This window comes from Dromiciops gliroides, chromosome 2 (genome assembly GCF_019393635.1).
Source record: "Dromiciops gliroides isolate mDroGli1 chromosome 2, mDroGli1.pri, whole genome shotgun sequence".
Taxonomy (NCBI): Eukaryota; Metazoa; Chordata; class Mammalia; order Microbiotheria; family Microbiotheriidae; genus Dromiciops; species Dromiciops gliroides.
The window spans coordinates 127875007-127897813 of NC_057862.1; the positions used below are offsets into that span (position 1 = coordinate 127875007).

At 37.1% G+C, this 22807-nt stretch overlaps 1 protein-coding gene across 3 annotated transcripts in view; it reads left to right on the plus strand.

The window, feature by feature from the left end:
* Positions 1–22807, plus strand: part of SLCO3A1 (solute carrier organic anion transporter family member 3A1) — a 386759-nt gene that overhangs the window by 52075 nt on the left and 311877 nt on the right. For all 3 annotated transcript variants that reach the window (XM_043986124.1, XM_043986123.1, XM_043986122.1), the window contains exon 2: positions 17872–18337. In XM_043986124.1, the coding sequence (XP_043842059.1) occupies positions 17872–18337 (466 nt within the window). The remainder of the gene's footprint in view (positions 1–17871; positions 18338–22807) is intronic.

Here is a 22807-nt window from a genome sequence, read left to right on the forward strand (position 1 = left end):
ATATGTTTAGAGAATGGCAAATAGAGTGTTTTTGCCTTGAGTATAAATGTGAATGCTAATATTCCATCTGTACTTGAGAATTCTGATGTCCCTTTTTCTCCTAATCCAACTGTTTTTTGAAATGAAGCAGACATGGACACAGAGGTTAATGGACAAGTCTTTGCCTATATGTCATTCATTCATCGAATATCCCTAGAATAAAGACAGTGATGTTATTTTTTTGTTGTTGAAAATTCTCCTGTGTTCTACATATGCATAAGCAGCTGTAGTTGTGTATCACATATTCTGGAAGATAAAATCATTTATACACAGCACACATATTTGAGTGTATGTGTTGTTTTGTTTTGTTTTGTTTTTGTTTGTGGGTCTGGGGATTTGATTATTTCCATCAATTCTGATTCCTGACACTGGAGAGCAATCAGGAACATGATAAATATGAAAAATGTGATGGTGAAAACAATTTTTTATCTCACCAAAGAAAAATATAGGAAAATAAGTCCACGACATAAATTTGCACTGTTTCTGAGAGGAAACTCTTTACACAAATGGCATATCAATATGCTTTGGCATGGTGGAAATTGCACAAAGTAACAGAAATTGAGTTGTATGTTTTAAAAAAAAAACATGTCTGGGCATCCAATATCATGTGAGAGAATGTTCCTGGACTGGACTCAATCATTTAATTTCGGAGAGTGTTTCTGTGATGGCAATCACAATATTGCCTAATAATTCAGTTCCACTGAATATTCAAATAAAAGAGGCCTTGTCTTGTTGGCTTGTTGATGGACTCTAATTCCAGTTTTTGATGGGGAAGAGCATGGCATGCAAATAAAAGCTAAACTGGGTGGTACTTCCTTTAAGTGTGATAGGAGGGAGAAATGAAGTCGCTCTGGGAAAGGTAAAGCTAGGAAAAGCTTCTTAGCAGAGGTCTAATTTGGAATATGCCTTGAATCCTGGACATGGTTTATATCTTCCAAGAGGAAATTGATTGACAGATATGTAGGGCAAAGTTTAGAGGACAACATCAACAAAGGAATGGAGGCCAAAATTAACATCATTTATAAGGAGAGTAAGGAAACCAGCCTGACTGGATTGCTCCTTTGAATTGGTATTACTTAGCACAGTGATCTTTTGGGAGGACTGAAGGAAACATTTCTTTCAGATGTCCACAGAAGTTGGGGGCTGACATATTGAAAGTGATGTTTAAAAATAGATGCTTTTCTGATTACCATTAGAGAATTGATTAAAGAAATTGGGGGTGTTCATTTAGCCCAGAGAAAGAGGATTTAGAGCAGAGGTTCTTAACCCTGGGTACATGAACTTTATAAAAAATAAAATATATTTGGATAACTATATTTCAATAAAATTGATTCCCTTAGTATCCTGAGAATTTTATGTATTTAAAATACATTATTCTGAAAAAAGGTCCATAGATTTTTACATGGGGTACATAACACAATAAAGGTTAAGAACTCGTAGTCTAGCAGGAGCAATAAAGCTGTCTTCACCTATTTAAAAAGGTGTCACAATAAAGGAGAATTGGATTTATTTTCTTTGGTTTCTGAGTATAGAACTAAATACAATGGAGGAAAGTTACAGAGAGGCAGCTTTTATTTACTTTACTATATGAGGAAAAACTTTCTAACAATTAGTGATGCCAAAAGAGGAGTGAGGTCTTTCAGGGGTAATGTATTCCTTTTTATTGGATATTTCTAAGACCACATGTGGATGTTGCAAAAGGGATTCCTATACAGGTGGGGATTGGATTACATGGGGCCCAAGTCCTTGCCACCTCTAATGTCCTGTGAAATACTGCCTAGTGAACTGCCAGACATATACCTAACTAGGGCAGGGCATTTTCTTTTTTCAAGTGAGTAGGAATAAGAAATTGCTCATTGTATATTAACTCATTTTCCTCTTCACTTGATATTCCTCTATAGTTCGTACTGCAGTGTCACTACAGTGTGGGAGTCAAGAGACCCACATTCTAGTCCTAGCCCTTTTGCCATTAATTACCTACCTAGATGACTTAAGGTCACTTTTTTCACTTCTCTGACACTTGTTTTTTCCTTTTGTAAAGTGAAGGGATGGAATTTAATAAATTTAAGTTCATTCTAATCCTAAAATACTGGGACTCTATTATTAGAGTACAGTAGATCATTTTCCTAGCTATGACATGAAATTGATTGTTCCTGGGAATAGATTTATGGGAGATGCACCAATAATTAGATCAGTAAGTTGGTAAATTACCCAATGAATTAGAGAAAAGAAAATTTACAGCCCCCATTACACACATACTTCTATTCCCCATTTCCAAACCTTTACCATTTTGTGCTTATGGTGGATGCCTAACACTAAATATGAGATGGCAACGATTCTGAGTGATCTTCATTAATTTTAAACATAGAAGAATGAGTTTTGGTTATTGTAGTATAATCTTATCTAATAATAATAGTAATAATAATAATAATAACACCTAACATTCATATAGTGCTTCCCATATGCCAGGTAAGAGCTTTACAAGATTATCTCATTTCATGCTCACAATAATGCTGGGATAGAGGTGGTTTTATTTTCCTCATTTTAGGGATGAGGAAACTGAGGCAAACAGAAGGAAATTTACTTGACCAGGGTCACACAGCTAGTAAGTCTAAGGCTGTAGTTGAACTGAGATCTTCCTGATTTCAGGTCCAGAGTTCTATCCACTGTACCACCTAGCTGCCCCGTTATCTGTGGTCTTCATTGCATAGATTAGGAAATAGTCCAGGTGGTTGAGTTTTATTTTGATATATAGAATCTGAGTTATCAATGTCAATCCTAGGGCCATTGTCGCTGAAGGTAAGATATTGAGTAATCATTTTACTTCCTTATTTACTGAAGTTCCTCCATTAGAAGGGCCTAATGTCAACTCAAATTGCAAGTCATAAAATGGGCTACATTTCTTGTATGAAGAGTGATAAACAGCAACTAAAAGTAATGGTCAGAGCTTGGTAGAATAATTTTTAGTAATACCATGAAATTCCACTTAATAAGAGAAAACAATGCACAGAGAAAGGAAGCTATAGATTTTTTTCTTGTAGAGTCGCCATCCTAGGGCAGGGGCTGGGGTAGAGGAGTATCCAACATCAATAGAGTCACCCTTTGGTTTAAAAATTATATTTTTTTGTGAAATAAAAATACTCCAGCTAATTTTTTAAAAGGTTTCTTTGTTGCCCTTTATATTTATGCCATAGTTACTTCCCCTTGACATCCTTCCCTTGAACTCTTTCATGTAACAAATAAAAAAAATTTAAAGAAAAACCATTGGCACAGTGACCATGACATATACTGCATTCAACATCTGTAATCCTTACAAGGATGAAATGAAGTTTCCTCATTAGTTCTCTAGGAATAAGATGGGTCTAAGATCAAAATAACTTTTTAGGTAGCTATATCACTTGTTTGATTCATGTTGAACTTGTAATGAAATTGCTTTCTAGTTCTGCCTATCCACTTTCCTTGATTTATTAAACTCACTTGTGGTCTCTTCTATTTATCTTATTATTAAATTTAATATGGAGAGCTCAAGCTTGTAGTTTCAGGATATGAGTATTTTTGGATCTAGATTCTGTCATCCAGCATATTAGGTAGCATTCCCATATATTTTTTTCTTTTTTTTGCACTCTATACATTTGATTTTTAAAATGACATCTATGCCTTTGTTACAACTATTTATTTATTTATCTGCATTATTTATTACTGTTTAATTTATTCATATTTATCCATTAATTTCTTTTGTTTGCTTGTTTTTTCAAGTTATTTATAAAAACATTGACCGGAGCTAGACAAAGGCTCTACTGAGTCTTTGAGCATCCTACTGGATACCTCAATGCAGACTGACATCAATCATCACTTTTTTTCTTCTAGTCAATCCATCAATAATTTTTAAAAAGCCTATGGTGTGAACAAGGATTATACTTGTTCCACTTGTCCCCAGAGAGCAGAATTAGGAGCAAGAGATGAAAGTAACTGCTATAGATTTAAACTCCATCTATAGAAAGATATCCATCTCAGTAGTGAAAGCTTTCCGATAGGGAAATGGATACCCAAATGTACTCAAGAGTGGTATCCAAATGTAGTAGCATCCTGGGCACATCTGTTCATCTAGTCCACAGGCAAGGTCGCATAAGTGACTCTCTTAAACACCTTGTTGAAAGCAAAATGTTCTCCTTATCAATTTGATAATAGTCAATATATAAAATGAGATAAACCCATGTGAATTTGATTTTAGTGATCACTTCCTTTTCATGGACCAGTCCTTGAGAAATATATTCTAGAAGAGTCCATTTAGTCAAACTGACCTGAACGAGAATGCCTTTGACTATATGTCTAATAATATCTAATACAGCTTTTGTTTGAAGACCACCACTGAGGGAGAGCCCATTGCCTCCTAACTCAGTCTGTTTCCCTATTAGCTTTCACTATTGTTTTGTTCAGTAATTTTTGAGTTGTGGAGTTTTCTTGGCAAACATATTGGAGTGGTTTGCCATTTCCTTTTCCAGTTTATTTTTTCAGATTAGGAAACCAAGGTAAATAGGATTAAACAACTTGGTCAGGGTCACATAGCTAGTAAGCACCTGAGACCAGATTGGAACTCAGGTCTTTCTGACTCCGGGACCAACACTCTATCTGGTATGCTTGCTACCTGGTATGCTTGCTCTTTCTTTAGCTTTAATCTCAATCTATCTCCACTACTTCTACTTCTTGCTCTTAATTCTTCTTTCTGGGGCAAAATAGAGTAAGTATAATCCATTTTTCATGTGGTAGTATTTTAAAAATAATTAATTTTACAAGAATTTATTGTCTCCATTCCACTGCCCACCCTTGCTGCACAATTTTTAAAGAGGAAATGAGAGCCTTCAAATATGCATAGTCCAGCAAAACAAAATTTTATGTTAGCCATGTCCAACAAGTATATGTCTCATTCTGCCTTTTAAGTTTATCCCCTCTCTGGCAAGAGGTGGTAGAGAGTTTCATCTTTAATCCTCTGGACTTGTGGTTACAAATGATAGCCTTAAAAATGGCAGTCATGTTCCTGAATCTTCTCTTTCTAAAGATAAATATTCCCATTTCCTTCTGCTATGACATGGCTTTGAAGTCCTTTACCCTTCTGATTGCTTTCATCTGGACACTATAACTTATCAATATTCTTCCTAAAATGGGATGCCCAGAATTGAACATAATACTCCAGAAGTAGTTTGACCAAGAAAGAGTATACTGTGGCATCACTTCCTTATTCCTAGAAGCAATGCCTCTCAGGTGGTTAAAGATGTCTATCATCAGAGACCAGATTAGTGAAGTCAGGAAGGCTAAATACAAATATTACTGTGGTATGATATATATATATATATATATATTTTAGTGAGGCAATTGGGGTTAAGTGACTTGTAAGTGTGTGTTAAGTGTCTGAGGTCGGATTTGAATTCAGGTACTCCTCACTCCAGGGCCGGTGCTCTATCCACTGCGCCACCTAGCTGCCCCCAGTGGTATGATATTTTTAATATCTATCCAAGGAGATCAACTAAATTGTAAGGGGATTACAATCTCTGTTGGTGAAAGACTGTAGCCACACTACAGAAATCACAAAATCATTCATTTTTTTGAGGGTAATGAGAGTTAAGTGACTTGCCCAGAGTCACACAGCTAATAAGTGTCAAGTGTCTGAGGTCAGATTTGAACTCAGGTCCTCTGAATCCAGGGCTGGTACTTTATCCACTGTGCCACATAGCTGCTCCCAAAATCATGAAGTTTTGTTGCTGATGTTCATTCTTCATTCTCATAGAGGACCAATGGTCTCATGAGGGTGATGTCTTCACATTCAAGTGAATTGGATTTAAGTGAGGCGGAGTTGCACAAAGTCATCAGCCTCACTCCTCCAGAGTCATCAAAGTCCAATGGCAAGACAAAAGTCAACTACAGCAACAATAACAATAACAATAACACAGAAATCACAGAATCATGAAATTCTATATTTGCAACTACTGTGTAGTTTGCATACTATTAATATTGTTTATTTGCAATTATTATATTGTCCATATGATTGTAGATTGTATATTTGCAACTACTATGTATATATATGTGTGTGTGTGTGTGCATCTGTACATATACTAGTATACAGACACAGAGTAGATTTTACCTTTTAATACCCTCTCTCCAAAGATCAAGTAAAATTAAACTGAGGAATAGATTTGACCCTGAGGTTGTACATTTGTTAACTTTGTATGCAATTTATACTTCTTGATGTGCTTAATTCAGTCAGATACAATGATAAAACTGTCCAGACTTGGATATAACATGGGTCAAATAATTTCTCCTGAAACACTATGACAATATTTAGTGGAATCCTGAAATATTCTGTTGGCTTGTAAGGCAGATGATAGCTTTGCTTTTCTTTACTGCTTTCCCCTCACAAGATCATTATAAAGGACTGCCACTGTATTTTTATAATATTATCTCATTATGTGAAAATAGTGTCCTTGAATTCACATGTTAATGCTTTTTGTATGCTATTTTTTTGATGTTCTGAATTGCCTATTCCAAGGAGTTGCTATTTGAGCTTTCTAAAAAAGAAATCAGTCCAAATCCTAAAATGTGGAGCAAAATACTATGCATTACATTTTAGCACTGATGAAATTGTGTTTTTTATCATGCAAAATGATTTATTCTTTTGTCTGTGCTGTTTGCCACTTTTTACCCTTTGCAAATTTCCTTGTCACATTTCCTTACTGTAGCATACTCAGAACTACAATTGCCCCCAATAAACACTATTAAGTGTGTTTTTAAAATTGTGTTTTATAGTGTGCTAAAATTTACCATTTGGAAATTGATTACCTTAGCAGCAAAACACTTGAGAAATCAGGTATACAAACAGATATGTGTTTTATTGCTCTGAAATGGGGGGAGGAGAGTAATTCCCCAAATAAGATCACTGCATGTAATTTCAGATAAATAGGTTACACATGCCACAAATGGCTAAGACCCATTGATAAATATTTGGACCCTATCTCCTGGTATGCTTTCAGAATCTGCTCATTGGCAAGGGTACCATTGCAAACTTGGCATCATGATGTTATGGGAAGAAGACTTTTCTTAGGGGATTTGGGTGCTAAAGTCATCACTATGCTATCAATTAGCTGTGTGATTTAGACCAAATCTAGGCCTCAGTACTTAGTTTTCTCAGCTGTAAAAGAAAGGGACCTGACTAGAATAACTAGATGGATGAGATCATGTTCTATCATTCTAAGGAAAGAATGGGAAAGGAAAACTTTGCTCAGAGTTTCCCAAGAAGAGAGTGAGGGAATTTTTTTTCTCCCACTGGGAGGTGGGGGAGTAGGATAGAGATCCTTAGTTTTTCACACTTGAAAGAAAGCTAGCCACAAAAAGCAAACAAACAAACAAACAAAAACAAAAAACAATTGTCTTAGATTTCTCTCTAGATGACAAAACCCATGTAATCAGATGCTTACATACAAATGCACAATATATGGGTAACATATAAGGTAAACTATAGATCTTTAAGCATGGTGGAAAATTAGATCTCATTAGATGACTGGAAGATAAACCTAGAAGGGTATACCATGCTCAAAAATGAATAAGGGTATTCTTCCATTTAAAAAAGAAAGATATAAGGTACATATGGGGGAAGGGGAGTTTAGTATCATGATTGCATTTGCTTGAAGATTAATAGAGGTAGAAGCAAAAGCGGCATTCTCAATGGAATATAATTCAGACCATCTGGACAAAAAAAGAAGAATTAGATGAAGAATTTGACAAACTGCATTCATGGTCTGAAACCATAATATAGTAGTGACTGGGGACTTCATTTATCTTGACATCTCTGGGAGCTTGCTTGCTGACAAAATATTTTCATTCCTCAAAAGCTGGAAGAACCAATGAAAGGAACTTTTATTCTGGATCTATTCTCACCAATTTAGAGGAACTTGATTTCTGGAATTGGAAATGATGGAATTCTTGGGGGAAGTGACCACTGCATCTTAGAAATTGTGATAAAGGAGAGAAAATGCAGGTGTAACCTAACATAAAGCCTAGATTTAGGGAGAATATATGCCCAAGTGTTCACAGAAAGAATAGGTATTGTGATAGAGCCCAAAATACTTTAAGAAGTCTGTTCTGAAAGTTCTCAAAAATGAAATTCTGGAAAACAGAAAATCAATTCTGCTGAGCAGATAAAGAGGGAGCCGTTTTAAGAGATCCATGCAAATGGATAATAATCAAGTCATTAACCATCTTAGAATTTTTTTTTTTGTGGGGCAATGAGGGTTAAGTGACTTGCTCAGGGTCACACAGCTGGTAAGTGTCAAGTGTCTGAGGCCAGATTTGAACTCAGGTCCTCCTGAATCCAGGGCCTGTGCTATATCCACGGTACCACCTAGTTGCCCCCCATCTTAGATTTTTAAAGGTGTATATACAGAATTGTGCTGGTAAATATTTAACAACTGGCTTTATGGAGGTGGCCGGGGAACGTGCTGCACAACCCATTTTAAAATTGAATTTTCATTAATATTTTCTCCACTTTCTTAAGTCTAGATAATAAACAAAACAATAAGTCAAGCAGTGATTTATAGAATTCTGATTTCTGGGTTATAAATGCTCACACTGAAAATTTAACAATCAACTCAGTGCCAACTCAAGCTGGCTCTAGTGCTCCTGGGAAACAAGGGCAGATTACAGAAGAAGAATACCAAAGCATGGCATAAACCTGTAAGAAAAGGGCCAGGAGTGCCACCAGACAATGAACTGAGACTTCTAAGGAAGCTAAGGACAACAGAAAACTATTGTTATATTGGAGAAAATAGAAGGCTCAAGGAAGGAATCAAATAGATGTTCATAGAGGATTAGATGATTATGATAGGTGACAGAAAGTAGGCAAAGCTTCTCAAATTTTATTTTTTTTCTGTTTCTTCTCCCAAGGAGAATGATCTTTGGACTAGAAAGAGCAGAACAAAAATGCATAATACCCAAAAGAAGTAGAGAGAAAATAAGAGATCATCTAGATAACTTTGTTGAGTTTGAGCCAACTGGCCTACATTACATTATAGGATCTACCTAGTACATCCTAGAATAATGAAAGAACAGGCAGATATAATTGCTAAATCCCTGTCAATAATCTTCAAAGAGTTTTTAGAGAACAAGAGAGGTACTGCTGAGTTTAAGAGCAAATTTCTAACTTCCAAAACAGAAAGAAAAAGAAATTAGTCTAAAAACTATAGACCTGGGGCAGCTAGGTGATGCAGTGGATAAAGCACTGGCCCTGGATTCAGGAGGATGTGAGTTCAGATCTGGCCTTAGACACTTGACACGTACTAGCTGTGTGACCCTGGGCAAGTCATTTAACCCTCATTTCCCTGCCAAAAAACAACAACAAAAAACTATAGGCTTGTGACTGACTTCAATTTCCAATACAATTCCAGGATGGGTTATCAAGGGAATTGTTGAACATGAATTGGACAAAGGGATTAGTGGATATCTAGAAAAGAAAATGATGTGATCATACATAGACAACATAGCTTCACCAAGAATAGGTTATATCAGACTAACAGCCTCATTTCATTTTTTTGTTTGTTTCTGATATGATAAATAGACTGGAAGATCAGGGAATAGAATATGGATGAGTTTTGTTTGTTTGATCTTAGCAAAGCATTTCACAAAGTCTTCCATGCTAGTCTTGTGGAAAAGAAAGAGTGATTCAGGACAGACACCAGGACACTTAGGTAGGTTTAGAATAGGTTCAGTGGCCAGACTCAAGTGATGGTCATTAAGAGTTTAATGTTGACTTTGGAAGGCTTGGTCCTATAAGGTTTCACAGTTTTACCAGTGACTTGGATCAAGGCGTAACTGGTATGTTTATTAAATTAGTAGGTGACATGAAGCTGAGAGGGATAGTAAATATTCTGATTGGCACAATAAGGATCCAAAAATGATCTTCAGGGGCTAGAATGTTAAACCAAATCTACAAAGATGACATTTAATAGGGATAAATGTTGAGTATTACATTTGAATTTAAGAAATTAACTTTACAAATTTGAGATGGTAGGTTAGGAGGTAAGAAAAGCTTAGTTAGGCAGCAGTTCCTATGAAAAGGATCTAAATGCAGAAGACAGATGATAAAACATGCTACCAGCCTCCTGACAGAGCTTATGGATATAGGGTGCAGTATGTATGCATGTGTTTGGGTAAGCATGTGTGTTTGTACATCTACATGTATATGTACATGAATATATACAGAGTACAAATTTGTTTGGCTTGACTATTTGTTATGAGGAATTTGTAATTCTTTTCGTTTCAGGGGTAGGTTGAATTGGGGAGAACTACAGGTTTGGAATGGTGAATGCCTTTCAGATGAAGTCACTATATTGTTAGTTCTGCTTAATTATCTTACTTTGTTACTAGAGAGCTCTCACATGGTGGGAGTAATTTGTAAATGTTTGTCATGGAAAAGAAAACACCTCAAAGGAACTTTTAAAGAGTGAAAAAAGAGAGGCAACTAGCTGGTGCAGTGGATAAAGCACCAGCTCTGGATTCAGGAGGACCTGAGTTCAAATCTGGCCTCAGACACTTACTAGGTGTGTGACCCTGGACAAGTCACTTAACCCTCATTGCCCTGTAAAAAAAGATCTGAGGAATACAGTGGAAAGAATGCTAGATTTTGTAGTCAGGGTTCAAATCTCAGTTCTGTTCCATGTTACTTGTGTGACCTTGGGCATTTGGCCACTCTCCCTTGCTGGGGAGGATGTTGGCCTAGATGGCCTTAAAGGTCATTTTAGATTCTGTTTTAGTGAATGCAATCTTGACATGAGTCAACAGCAAGTTTAACATTAAAGAGAGGCAGACAGACAGAGACCGGGGGGTGGGCGGGGCGGGGAGAGAAGGAGGAAGGAAGGAAAGGAGGAAGGAAGGAAAGGAGGAAGGAAGGAAGGAAGGAAGGAAGGAAGGAAGGAAGGAAGGAAGGAAGGAAGGAAGGAAGGAAGGAAGGAAGGAAGGAAGGAAGGAAGGAAGGAAGGAAGGAAGGAAGGAAGGAAAGAAGGAAGGAAGGAAAGAAGGAAGGAAGGTGATGCTATTCTAAACTTTATTAAGATGCCTAGAAGACAGGTGAGGATTTTACAGTATTCTCCCCTGTTCAGACAACAGCTAAAATCTTTTGAGCAGATCTGGGTGCCAAGTTATTGAAAGATCATAGAAGAACTGGAGTACCTCCAGATGAAGGTGAACAAGATGGTGAAAAGGGCAGGAGAATATACTGTATAAGTATCAATTAAAAGGACTAGAAATGTTCAGCCTGAAGAATACTTGGGACAGGAGAAGTGAGAACTGTTTTCTAGCATTTGAAGAGCTGCCATGAGGAAGAGAGATTAGATTTGTTCTACTTATGCAGAAATAGAAGCAGTGGTTTGAAGTTGAAGAAATGCCAGTTAAAATTCATGCAAGGAAAAACTTCCTAACAATGAAATCTGTTCAAAAGTGGGACAGACTTACTCAGGAAGTAACGTGCTTCCCCCTCACTGGAGGTATCCAAGCAAAGAATGGATAACCATTTCTTGGATATATTATAGAAAGAAAAAGTGTGATTGGGAAACTTTTGGGGGCAGCTAGGTGGCGCAGTGGATAGAGCACCAGCCCTGGATTCAGGAGGACCTGAGTTCAAATGCGGTCTCAGACACTTAACACTAGCTGTGTGACCCTGGGCAAGTCACTTAACCCCAATTGCCTCACCAAAAAAAAAAATGTGATTGGATATATTATAGAGGAGATTCATGTTCAGAGAAGAGTGGCACAGGATTAGGAGTTCTTCATTTGTGTGTGTGTGTGTGTGTGGGGGGGGTGATCTCCTTTGGCATGCTGATGAAGACTATTGACTTGTTCTCAGAATGTTTTTAAATTCTTAAACTAGTATAGGATTCTCAAAGATTGTATAAAAGAAAGTAGGATTCTCAAAGAAACCAATTATGTTGAAATTAAATTATCAAAATATAGTTTTTAAAAAACAGATTTGTGGACCCACTGTTAAAACCCTTGGATTAGATAGATGGTCCCTTTCAATACTGAGATTCTGTGACCCTTTGATAGAATAATAAAACTTTCTTCTTACCTCACTATCTTCACTAATACTTTATATGATAGGGTCAGTGAAAGTTTTCTTCTCTCTAGGCCCCTGAGCATTTGGTATACTCTAAATAACTTAGTGTTTTCTCAAATCAAAGCACGTTAAAATTAAGAAGCCCAGTTTTAGTCCTGTGTCCAGAATTGCTTCTACTATGTATGGATGCTTGAGCTTGAGACCACACACTTAAAAAAGGGGCTTGCTACAAGAATTTTTATAAGAAAGATAATTAGTCAAACAGTGAGAAGACCTGTTCTGGGCTCTGTCACTAATTTGATTTTCTCACCTTGGGCCTTCACCAATCTGGGTCTCATTTTCCTCATCTGTGTGCAACGAAGTGGTTGGAATCTATGGAGTACAAGGCTCTGTCTAGTTCTAACAAGTTATTCTTCTATGGCAGTCAGTCACACCCGATGGGCTTCCTTTAAATGCTATGGATAATTGTAGGGCTTTGCCCAGATTATTTTTCTAAGGAGTTCTACCCTTCATCATAAGATTGTATTCTCAAGTTCTCCAGCAGTTGCTGTAGAGACCACCAAGGGATCAACATGAATCCTGTGTGTCAGGCAGAGTCACTTTTCTAATAATTAAAGAGATTTCCTAGGCTAGTGTGACCAATGTGAGACTGGACAAAGTATTAATGAATCATCCCAGAGGATGAGTAGGAAATACTTTAAAATGAAAAATAATCACAAATTCTGAAGCCAGGAATATGTGGCTATTTTTGTTGAAATTGTTTCATTTTTCTCCCTTCCCTGGCCATCTCTAGTCTTTCCTTTCTTTTTCCCTTTATTTCATTCCTTCCTTCTTTCCTTTATTTCCTTTCTTCCTTCCTTCCTTCCTCCCTTTTCTCCTTCACTCCCTCCTTCCCTTCTCCTTCTTTCTTTCCATCTTGTTTCTTCCCTCCCTCCTTCCCTACTTTTCTTCTTACACTTTTTATCTCTTTACTATTTCTCTTTTTTCTTTTTTCCTAGTCTTAGTTTATAAATTTATTTTTAACATTTATTTTTTAAAATTTTGTTTCAAATTCTTTCCCTACTTCCAGCCCCTTCCCCATACATTGAGGAAGTAAGCAATATGATATCAATTATACATGTGAAATCATGAAAAACATATTTTAAGCCTTTCTTAAGAAAAACCTTCTCTGATAACCTCACAGCCACTTCTGATGCTCATCATTGTCTTATTTTTTTATTTCTGAGATGCTTTTCATTGTCCTCCATTTATCAATACCTTTAAAAATCTCTTGTTACCTCATAACATGACAGTTGAATTCTTTTTTTTTTTTTTTGGTGAGGCAATTGGGGTTAAGTGACTTGCCCAGGGTCACACAGCTAGTAAGAGTTAAGTGTCTGAGGCCAGATTTGAACTCAGGTTCTCCTGACTCCAGGGCTAGTGCTCTAGCCACTGTGCCACCTAGCTGCCCCAAGACAGTTGCATTCTACATGCATCTTTGCTGTGGTTGGTGTTTCCCTTATCAAATAAAACCCAGAAGTGAATTTTATTGCATCATATAAACTTAATTGATCCATCTTCACAAAGCTCTCTTTTTAGTTAGTATTTCAGCCCTTAATTAATCCATAAAACATTTCCTCAGAATTTTTGCTCAGCTTAATCATTTGTAAAGCAACTTTATGGAAAACGATATAGTTGGGCCTAAGGAGAAACAATAAGACAAAAGGAAAATGTTTCAAGTAGCCTTTTTTTCATTGTGATAATGAGATGATATGTAGGAGAGGCATTAGACTCCTGTGGCAAATGAGTATTCTCTCTCTATCTCTACCTCTCTCTGTCTCTCTCTCCCTTCCTCTATCTCCCTCCTCCATTTATTTCTCTCTCCCCATCCCCCTACTTGCTTATTTCTATTGAATGATTATCTTTCCCCCCATTTTACCTACCAATTTTATGACTACCAGAGCTATCACTTTTATCTGTTGTCATAAATGTGCACACCTGCAAGTTATTTTATATTACAACACACCTGCCACAGGAGAGAGGGTGTTCTATTTCAAATGGATTTTCCAGAATTTCTTATTAAACATTATAATAGAAACAATAAAATGACTTGGGTTACAACCTAGGATTTCATTTGCCAATAACCATCAGAAAAATTCTCCTTTTAAGACACCTAAACTGTTTTAATAAGGACACTATGCCAACCTTAGCTCCCTCCAGTTTCCCAGCCCCACCTTTGGAAAAATATATAAATTAAAAAAATAATTTACCTTCAATAAAAAGTCAGTTGGTTCAGTTGAAAAGGGAGCACAAATAGAAACAAATATGGAAAACCATAAATTAAATATATGTCTGTCTCTGAGACAAGCTTTCTTGTCATTCAGTATTCTTCACTAGATAGGCATACATTGTGATAATTGTAGACCACTATTTAGATAACTGGCTTTCTATTGTCTGTCTACCTCTCACCCACATATAAATATATATTTTATCGTATATATATATTTATATTATAGTATAAATATGTATGTGTGTGTATATTAATGTGTGACATTAATGTGATTGGCCACATCTGCTAGATTCTGTGAGTTTGAAATGTGGCCAAGAGACATTAGCCAGTTAGGCTTCAATGATAACAATATCCAAATATATTTGTGTGTGTATACATACATATGTCCATTGAAGAAAGACAGTAAATATTTCTGATGTGTGTATGTGAGTACACACATGTGTATATATGACTAGGGATTGTACTGGTATAGGAAACTCCCATATGAAGAAGTTTCCTCTACCAATCCAGGTTACCATAATCTTTCCAATTTAATCTTAGAGAATTGTACACTGTGGGGCATGGTGGCCTTCAACACAGATGTGTCCAGAACCTTATTAAAATGTAATTGGGAAATAGTTAACAAAATAAATAAAATACAATAGAACACAGATCACATTAATTTATGATTTTCTAATTCCATATATGGCCAGCAGGGATTCTGAAGTAAGGTTTGGTGGCCCTGTTTCCATTTGAGTTTGATACCACTGACTTAGAGAACTTAGAAGTTAAGTGACTTGCCCAGTGTCATACATCCTGGATGTGTCAGATGTGGGACTTGAACCCAGGTCTTCCTGACTCCAGGACCAGCTCTAGTTCTCTAGTTACTATATCATGTTGCATTATATGTACATATACACATACCTACAAAGACACATGTAACTAATATGTACATAAAATTTATGTGTAATTACTTTAGTATAGATCACATTAAAGTGCTTTTCTTAAACCTTTATGCTTATAAAGTACATAAGTAATGGGATCATTAATTTCATGCCATCATTGGAGAAATTTAAGCAAATTGTACATTCATAGAGGGGAAAATAAGAGGACATCAGAAATATAGCATCATATATGTGGTAGAAAAAGCATTAGACTTGATGTCAGAAGAGACCTAAGACTTGAATTCTGTCTCTGATCATATTGGTTGTGTGTACAGAAGCAAGTTACTTTACCTCTTTGACCCTCAGTTTCCTCATCTATAAAATGGGAATAATAAAACTGTAGCACTTAGCAAGTTTGAAAGAATAAAATGAGATAAAAGGTGTAAAATATTTTGTAAACCTTAAACTACTATAGAAATTCAGCTGCTAATATTTTAAGCAACAATGGTATTCTGGTAGTATCATACTAATTCAGAGGCTAATCAAGGATTCAGTATCTTAGAGTGATAGAATGTTATTTATGTAAAAGACCTTGGAGCTCTGCTCAGTGGCATTTGGCATAACCTATGCTGCAGGCTCTTTTCTAGAAGGTGGGAGTAGCAGTGGCTTGCCTTCTTTGGGAACTCAGCCCAGTAGTGTAGCAAAATGGGAATTTGCTCAGTCTGCATTATGGAAGTTCTAGTCAAAAAAAAAAAAGAAGAAGAAGAAAGAAGAGGAGGAGATGGCGAAGAAGAAGAGGAAGAAGAAAAGGAGGGAGGAGGGACTAGGGAAAGAGGAAGAAGTGGGGGAAGGGAGGGAATAGGGGAGGAGTAAGAACATAATGATGATGCTGATGATGTGAGGATGACTGCACTACACATTTATAGTTCTTGAATTGAATTCATGTCAGGCTGACACTCCATGACTCTACTGACTTGGACAAAGGCATAGACATCATGCTTCTCAAATTGGCAGATGACACAAACCTGAAAGGGACACCTGATATATTAGATGACTGAATTGCAATTCAGATATATTTTATTCAGCTGGAATGATGCGCCAAATCTAATAAGATAAAACAGAGTTGGAGTAAATACAAAGGCCTACATTTGGATTAACAAATAAACCGCATAATGATATGATAGGGAAGATATGTCTGGATTGTAAAAGACCTCTCGTGAAAGACTCCTGGGATTTTAGTGGATGACAAGATCAATATGGGTCGTCAGTGTGACATAGTCACCAAAAAATGCTAGCATAAAATTAAGCTTTGTGACCTCAGAATAAAGGTGATAATTCCATGGTATTTTATTCTAGTCAGATCCCATTTGAAATATTGTGATTAGGAAGGATATGAAAAAGCTGGAGCAAATCCAAAGTAAGATGACCATAGTGGTCCAGGGACTCCACACATAGTATAGGAGGTCATTTGAAGGTACCGAATGCCTATCCTGGAGAAGAAAAGACTCGGGAATAGAGGTCGCCTGTCTTCAAATATTTGAAGGATTGAACTAGAGATTTGAGTTGTTTTGTATGATGACAGAGTACAGAACTAGCTCTAAGATTTCAACACAATAAAAGGAGAAACTTCCTTAGTTAGAGCTGTCCCAAAGTAGAATGGCTCTCTACAGAAGGATTGTGGTGACTAACCCTAGAAGTCTTCATGAATATGAATGAATGTCAGCCAAGTGGTGTAGTGGAGATAGAATGCTATGCTTAGAGTCAGGAAGACCCAATTTGCACGGACATTGGCTGTATGACCTTCTCTCAACCTCAGTTTCCACAGCTGCAAAATGGGGGTAATAAAACCACCTACTTCATGGGGTTATTGTGGGAATCAAATGTGGTAGAATGTGTTGTCTTTGCTTTCTTTAAATCATAATGCGGGGCGGCTAGGTGGCACAGTGGGTAAAGCACTGGCCTTAGATTCAGGAGGACCTGAGTTCAAATCCAGCCTCAGACACTTGACATTTACTAGCTGTGTGATCCTGGGTACATCACTTAGCCCTCATTGCCCTGTCCCCCCAAAACACACACACACACACACACACACACAGAAATCACTATGGATTGTAAATGTTCACTATCATGCACTATCATTTCATTCTTCATTTCAGGAACTTTGTGGGATTTTCTTTTAAAAATTAATTGAACTAGAAGAATTCTGAAAGATCTTCCAACTTTGACACTCTATTAATAGAATGGAGTTAGGAATGTCTTCGAATTTGGAGATATGTGAACTCCTTAGTGATCACTGGAGGGGACAGAGAAGACGGAGCTTCAGTTATAGAAACAGAGGCTATCAGGAATCAAGTAAATCTCAAGGAAAAGTAGAATTCTATGGTGTCAGAAAAGTGAACTCCACTGCAAGCTTTTTAGCTTCCAAATGCTAAATAAGAATTTTCTTAATTCCTTTTCTGGTTTGTTTTAAACCAGTTTGCACAAATTGTGCCTTATTGAAATCTTGGGATGATAGAAGAAAGCCAGTTGAGTCACGACAAAGGGAAGAAGTAAACTATGAAGCATGTCAACACATTTCCTTTTTTTCTTTTCTTCATTTTCTACAGGTCAGTGTCTTAACTACCCTAGAGCGGAGATTTAACCTGCAGAGTGCTGATGTCGGTGTAATAGCTAGCAGTTTTGAGATCGGTAACTTGGCCCTCATCCTCTTCGTGAGCTACTTTGGAGCCAGGGGACACCGGCCACGTTTGATAGGCTGTGGCGGAATAGTCATGGCTTTAGGAGCTTTGCTTTCTGCACTGCCTGAGTTCCTGACCCATCAATATAAGTATGAAGCTGGGGAGATACGGTGGGGAGCCAAAGGACGGGACGTGTGTGCTGCCAATGGGTCCACCAGCAACAAGAGACCAGACTTGGAGCTAATCTGCAGGAATAGGACTTCCACCAACATGATGTACTTGCTGCTCATTGGTGCACAGGTCCTATTGGGGATTGGTGCTACCCCTGTGCAACCTTTGGGAGTTTCCTACATCGATGATCATGTGAGAAGGAAAGATTCCTCCCTGTATATAGGTAAGAATGATTAAATATTTTGGTGGCTAGTGCTGCAAAATAGCTTACTCCTTTCTTTCTTTCATTCTATGTGAGGCATCTGTAATCAAGAAAGGGAAACAAAAACATAAATACAGATTTTGTTTTTTGAGTGTGATAAATCCTGGTGACCTCTTCTGTATGGAATTTAGTTTCCCTTAGGATATTTGACTTTAACCACCATATTAAACTTCCAGATCCTACCCACCAATAAATACAATGTCATCACTGTACCACATTCTCAGAACCCCCTAACCCTCTTGATATTCTAGCTCAAAATGAAAGGATTATGTGATTTAATGTTAGGTTCATGTAATTTAATTCTTAGGAGTTGGTGTCACAGAAAATAAGTTTATTCTTGTTGTTATCCTCTATCTTGACAATTATAATACTGCTGTACTAAGAAATTGGATAGTTATAAAATAATTTTTCATACATTCTCCTCTACTTACTTTCAGTGTCCTATACTTCTCAGGAATAGGGTGAACTGTGCTCAGCAATCTAGCAATTTCACATCTGGTGATCCAATACAATCATTCTTGATGGAATAAGAAAAAACTGTATAAGTCTTAAGTCAAATGGAAGTAATTTGAATAATTCTGGTTACTTGCAGAACTCTTATAAAACAAACAAGCAAATAGGTATTAAAGTAGGTTTGCAGTTCTTTTTTTCCCATTAAGTATATGTAATCTCCAGTGTTTGTATACTAGGGGATTGACTAATACTTATATTGTAGACATAGAGGTAACAAAGCACCTCCATCCCCAGTTTTGTAAATTTTACTTACATTTTAGTCAAACTATTTGACTACATTGATATATGCCCCACCTCTCTCTGCCCTAAGCTTTGGGTAAATGCACCTCTAAGTTTAAATTATTTGATCAAAGAAAATGAAAGATTAGTTATGATATCAATAATAGCACACTGAAGTAAGTTGGCAATGAAAAGTTCAACACTTGCTATGAAAGATAAAACAATCTGGAAGACGTTATTTCAAAAAAACCTTTAAGTCATATGAGCTTTGATTTACATTAGGGTGGAGCTAAATAATGTGTCTAAAGCCCCAGGAGTGACTTTAGGCATTTACTCAGAAATCTTGTCCTATATATGTTCTTTGTTTATTGATACTTCCTCGTGGTAGTTTAAATTCTCATCAGATGAAACCAGGCTTGGTTAGGCTATAAGGTAAATACATATTTTGGCTGATTGGTTCCCTCTGTTGGATAAGGAATTTTTTAGTAGTCCTACCATGCATTCGGTGGTTTTTAGTGAATTCTTTTCAGAGGGAGGGATAGGAAAGGAGAAGGATCCCTTTTGCTATCTTTTCCTCCCTACTTTGTGCAGTACAAAAGCACTCAAGATATGTAGTCATCTGGCTATGTCATGAACCTCTTGGTTGCTATCAATCTACTAATCTGCCAGCATTTTAAAGTTCCTACTATGGTACCAGTTACTGAGAGAGACACTGGTGATACAAAGACAAAAATAAAATAGTCCCTGCCCCCAGGGAGTTTATATTTGATTGGGGAACAACATGTACATTTATGCAATTGCATACAAAATAAATAAAACATATTTGAGGTGGGGAGTGGTAGGGCACTAATATCTAGATGGGCATGGAGGGTAGAGAGCAGGATGGTTTTAGCTGCTCAAGTCCTTGCCTTTGTTCTACCTTTCAGGACCATTACTCTGTCTCAGAATATATTTCATGGTGGCATGGTCTTTATAATTAAGAGTAGAGATTATGTATCTTTCCCAGACAACCTCAACAGATAGCCATCTTATCCCATGCACAGTCTGAGCTCTCTAGAGACCTTTAAAAGAGGATCCAAGCAGACACAGAACATGAACAAACCACTCATGTATTTTCAAATTCATAAAGCCCCCATGCATCTTTTAACATGGATCTCTTACATCAGTTTCATTTACCCGAGCAATTTAGCAAAAATTTACAGGTCCCTTATTTATCTTAATCTAATTCAGTCAGAATATAAAACTAACATGTCTTGTATCAGAATGCAAATTTAGAGAACTATCATTGTGCTGACATGGTGGTCTATAGAAGGGCTTTTTGACCAGAGATCATGAACTTGTCTTAAAAATATATTTTTATAACTCTCAGTATAATTGATTTTCTTTGTAATCCTGTATGTTTAATGTTTGCATTTAAAAATATTATTTTGAGAAGATATCTATAGACTTCATCAGACTGTCAAAGGGGTCCATGAAACCAAAAATTGTTAATAAACCCCTGTGTAGCCATGCAGAGCCTCATTTTGGGCATTATTTTCCACCTGATGTCAACTTTGCTTCAGCTGGTCTTTCAGAAGTAGAGTGAGATATACAAGAGGCATCAATATATGCCCACAGTTTGAGTTTAGGGTAAGGACTCAGAAGATTTAAAGCAATTAGTAACCAATCCTCAGACTCCCCTAGTGTTTAAATGGACTAATTGATGCTATCTATATACTTGTGTGTACAGGAGCTATACATAAGTGGTTGAAAGTAAAAATTTCAGTTTGGACTAAGTGGGAGTCTCTCTGTTACTGCCCTATGAATTGCCTGATTTTTGTGCTAAATAATTTGTCCTGGCATCCTCTGGATATAGCTTCTCTCAGGCTCCCAGTTTTCTCAATAATCCATTCAAGAGAGGCTTCTTGGTCTGCCCATGCTTATTCCTTTCTTACTCAAACAGTGAAGGAGGCAAACAACTGAGGTCACTATTCCAACCAAGATATTTTGAGCATATTTTTGACTAGGGAAAAATGCTTGCAAAGCCACTTAGCCATGGACAAACAATGCCCTTTCTTGCATCAGTGATAGCATTTCTCAAAAGATGAAAAATGCTTATTTGTTTGTTTTAAACACCATCGTAATGGACATTTCTTAATCTAGTGGGGATCTCTGAGTTAGGAGAACCTTGTTGTTGTCATTTAGTCATGTCTGACTCTTCATGACCTCTGAGAGTCTGGGGAGTTTTCTTGGCAAAGATGCTAGAGTGGTTTGCCATTTTCTTCTCCAGTAGCAAACAGAGGTTAAGTGATTTGCCCAAGTTCTCACAGGTAGGAAGCCTCTAAGGCTGGATTTAAACTAAGGTCTTGCTGATTCTAAGCTCATTGCTCTATCCATTGCACCACCTAGATGCCCCATTGGGGGGGCATCTAGATCATAGTCCCTCCTCTGGCACATATTCACTTAACCTTTCAATGCCAAGCTCAAATAAAAATGAATACCTGTGGGCAGCCTATTGACCTAGAAAACCACAAATTAACATTATCTATGTCACATTTTTTACTGATTTTGTTGAACATTTCCCAATTACATTTTCTTTTTTTTTGGTGAGGCAGTTGGGGTTAAGTGACTTTCCCAGGGTCACATAGCTAGTATTAAGTGTCTGAGGCCGGATTTGAACTCAGGTCCTCCTGACTCCAGGGCCGGTGCTCTATCCACTGCACCACCTAACTGCCCCCCCAATTACATTTTAATCTGTTTTAGGCAGGCCACGTGTGGCCTACTCTAGAAAACCCTCTCTAAGACTGCATGTTGAAGATAAGGTGCCAGTGTAAATTGGTAGAGGGTTTCCTCACCAGGAAATTCTGTATATCAATGAAATCACAGGTCTAGTCTCTGTCCCTGTCCCTGTCTTTATGGAGATAAGACAAATGGTAAAATAGCTCTGACAAAAGGCAAACTTGGGGCAAGTCATTTAATTTTTCTGGGCCTCAGTTTCCTCATATATAAAAGTAAGGGGTTTGCTTACATGATTTCTAAGGTTCCTTCCAATTGTAAACCTTATGATTCTAAGAATACCTTAAGCCTTTTGAGATTCTTGGGATTTAGATAAAGGAGAAAGCATAATAGTGTGATCTAAATAATGGTCAGTTATTCTTGTCAAAGCTAAAAAAAATGAGAGGATTCAGATCTGAAGTGTTTCATACTAAATTAATTCATTTCTCTGAACTTTAGTTTTCTTATCTGTGAAATGGGGATAAACATCTATTTTCTACCTCTCTCTAATAAGGTTGTAAATGAGATAATGAATGCAGAGCACTTTATATCTAGAAGACATTGCTTAAATATGAACTGCTGCTAGCATTCTTACATCTTGAAGAAGCTGCCCATATGCAAGTCTCTCCCAAAGCTCTTGTTCCATCTTTTTATCAGTGGACCAGAATGGACCATCTATTTTCACAAGGACTTATTTCAGATATAAAAGCCAGGCTGAACTATAATTATAGTATGCTAAAGCTAGAAAAAGACCCTAGAGGCCATGTAGCTCAACTCCTTCATTTTACAAATCAGGGATCAGAGGCCTAGAGAGGTGATGGGTACTCCCTCACCTCACATAGGAAGTCCATTAGAACTGTTACCAGAACCCAGGTCTCCTCACTCCCATTCCAAGGTACATAGGATCATAGAAGGATCATATGGATCTAGAAGGGATTTCAAAGG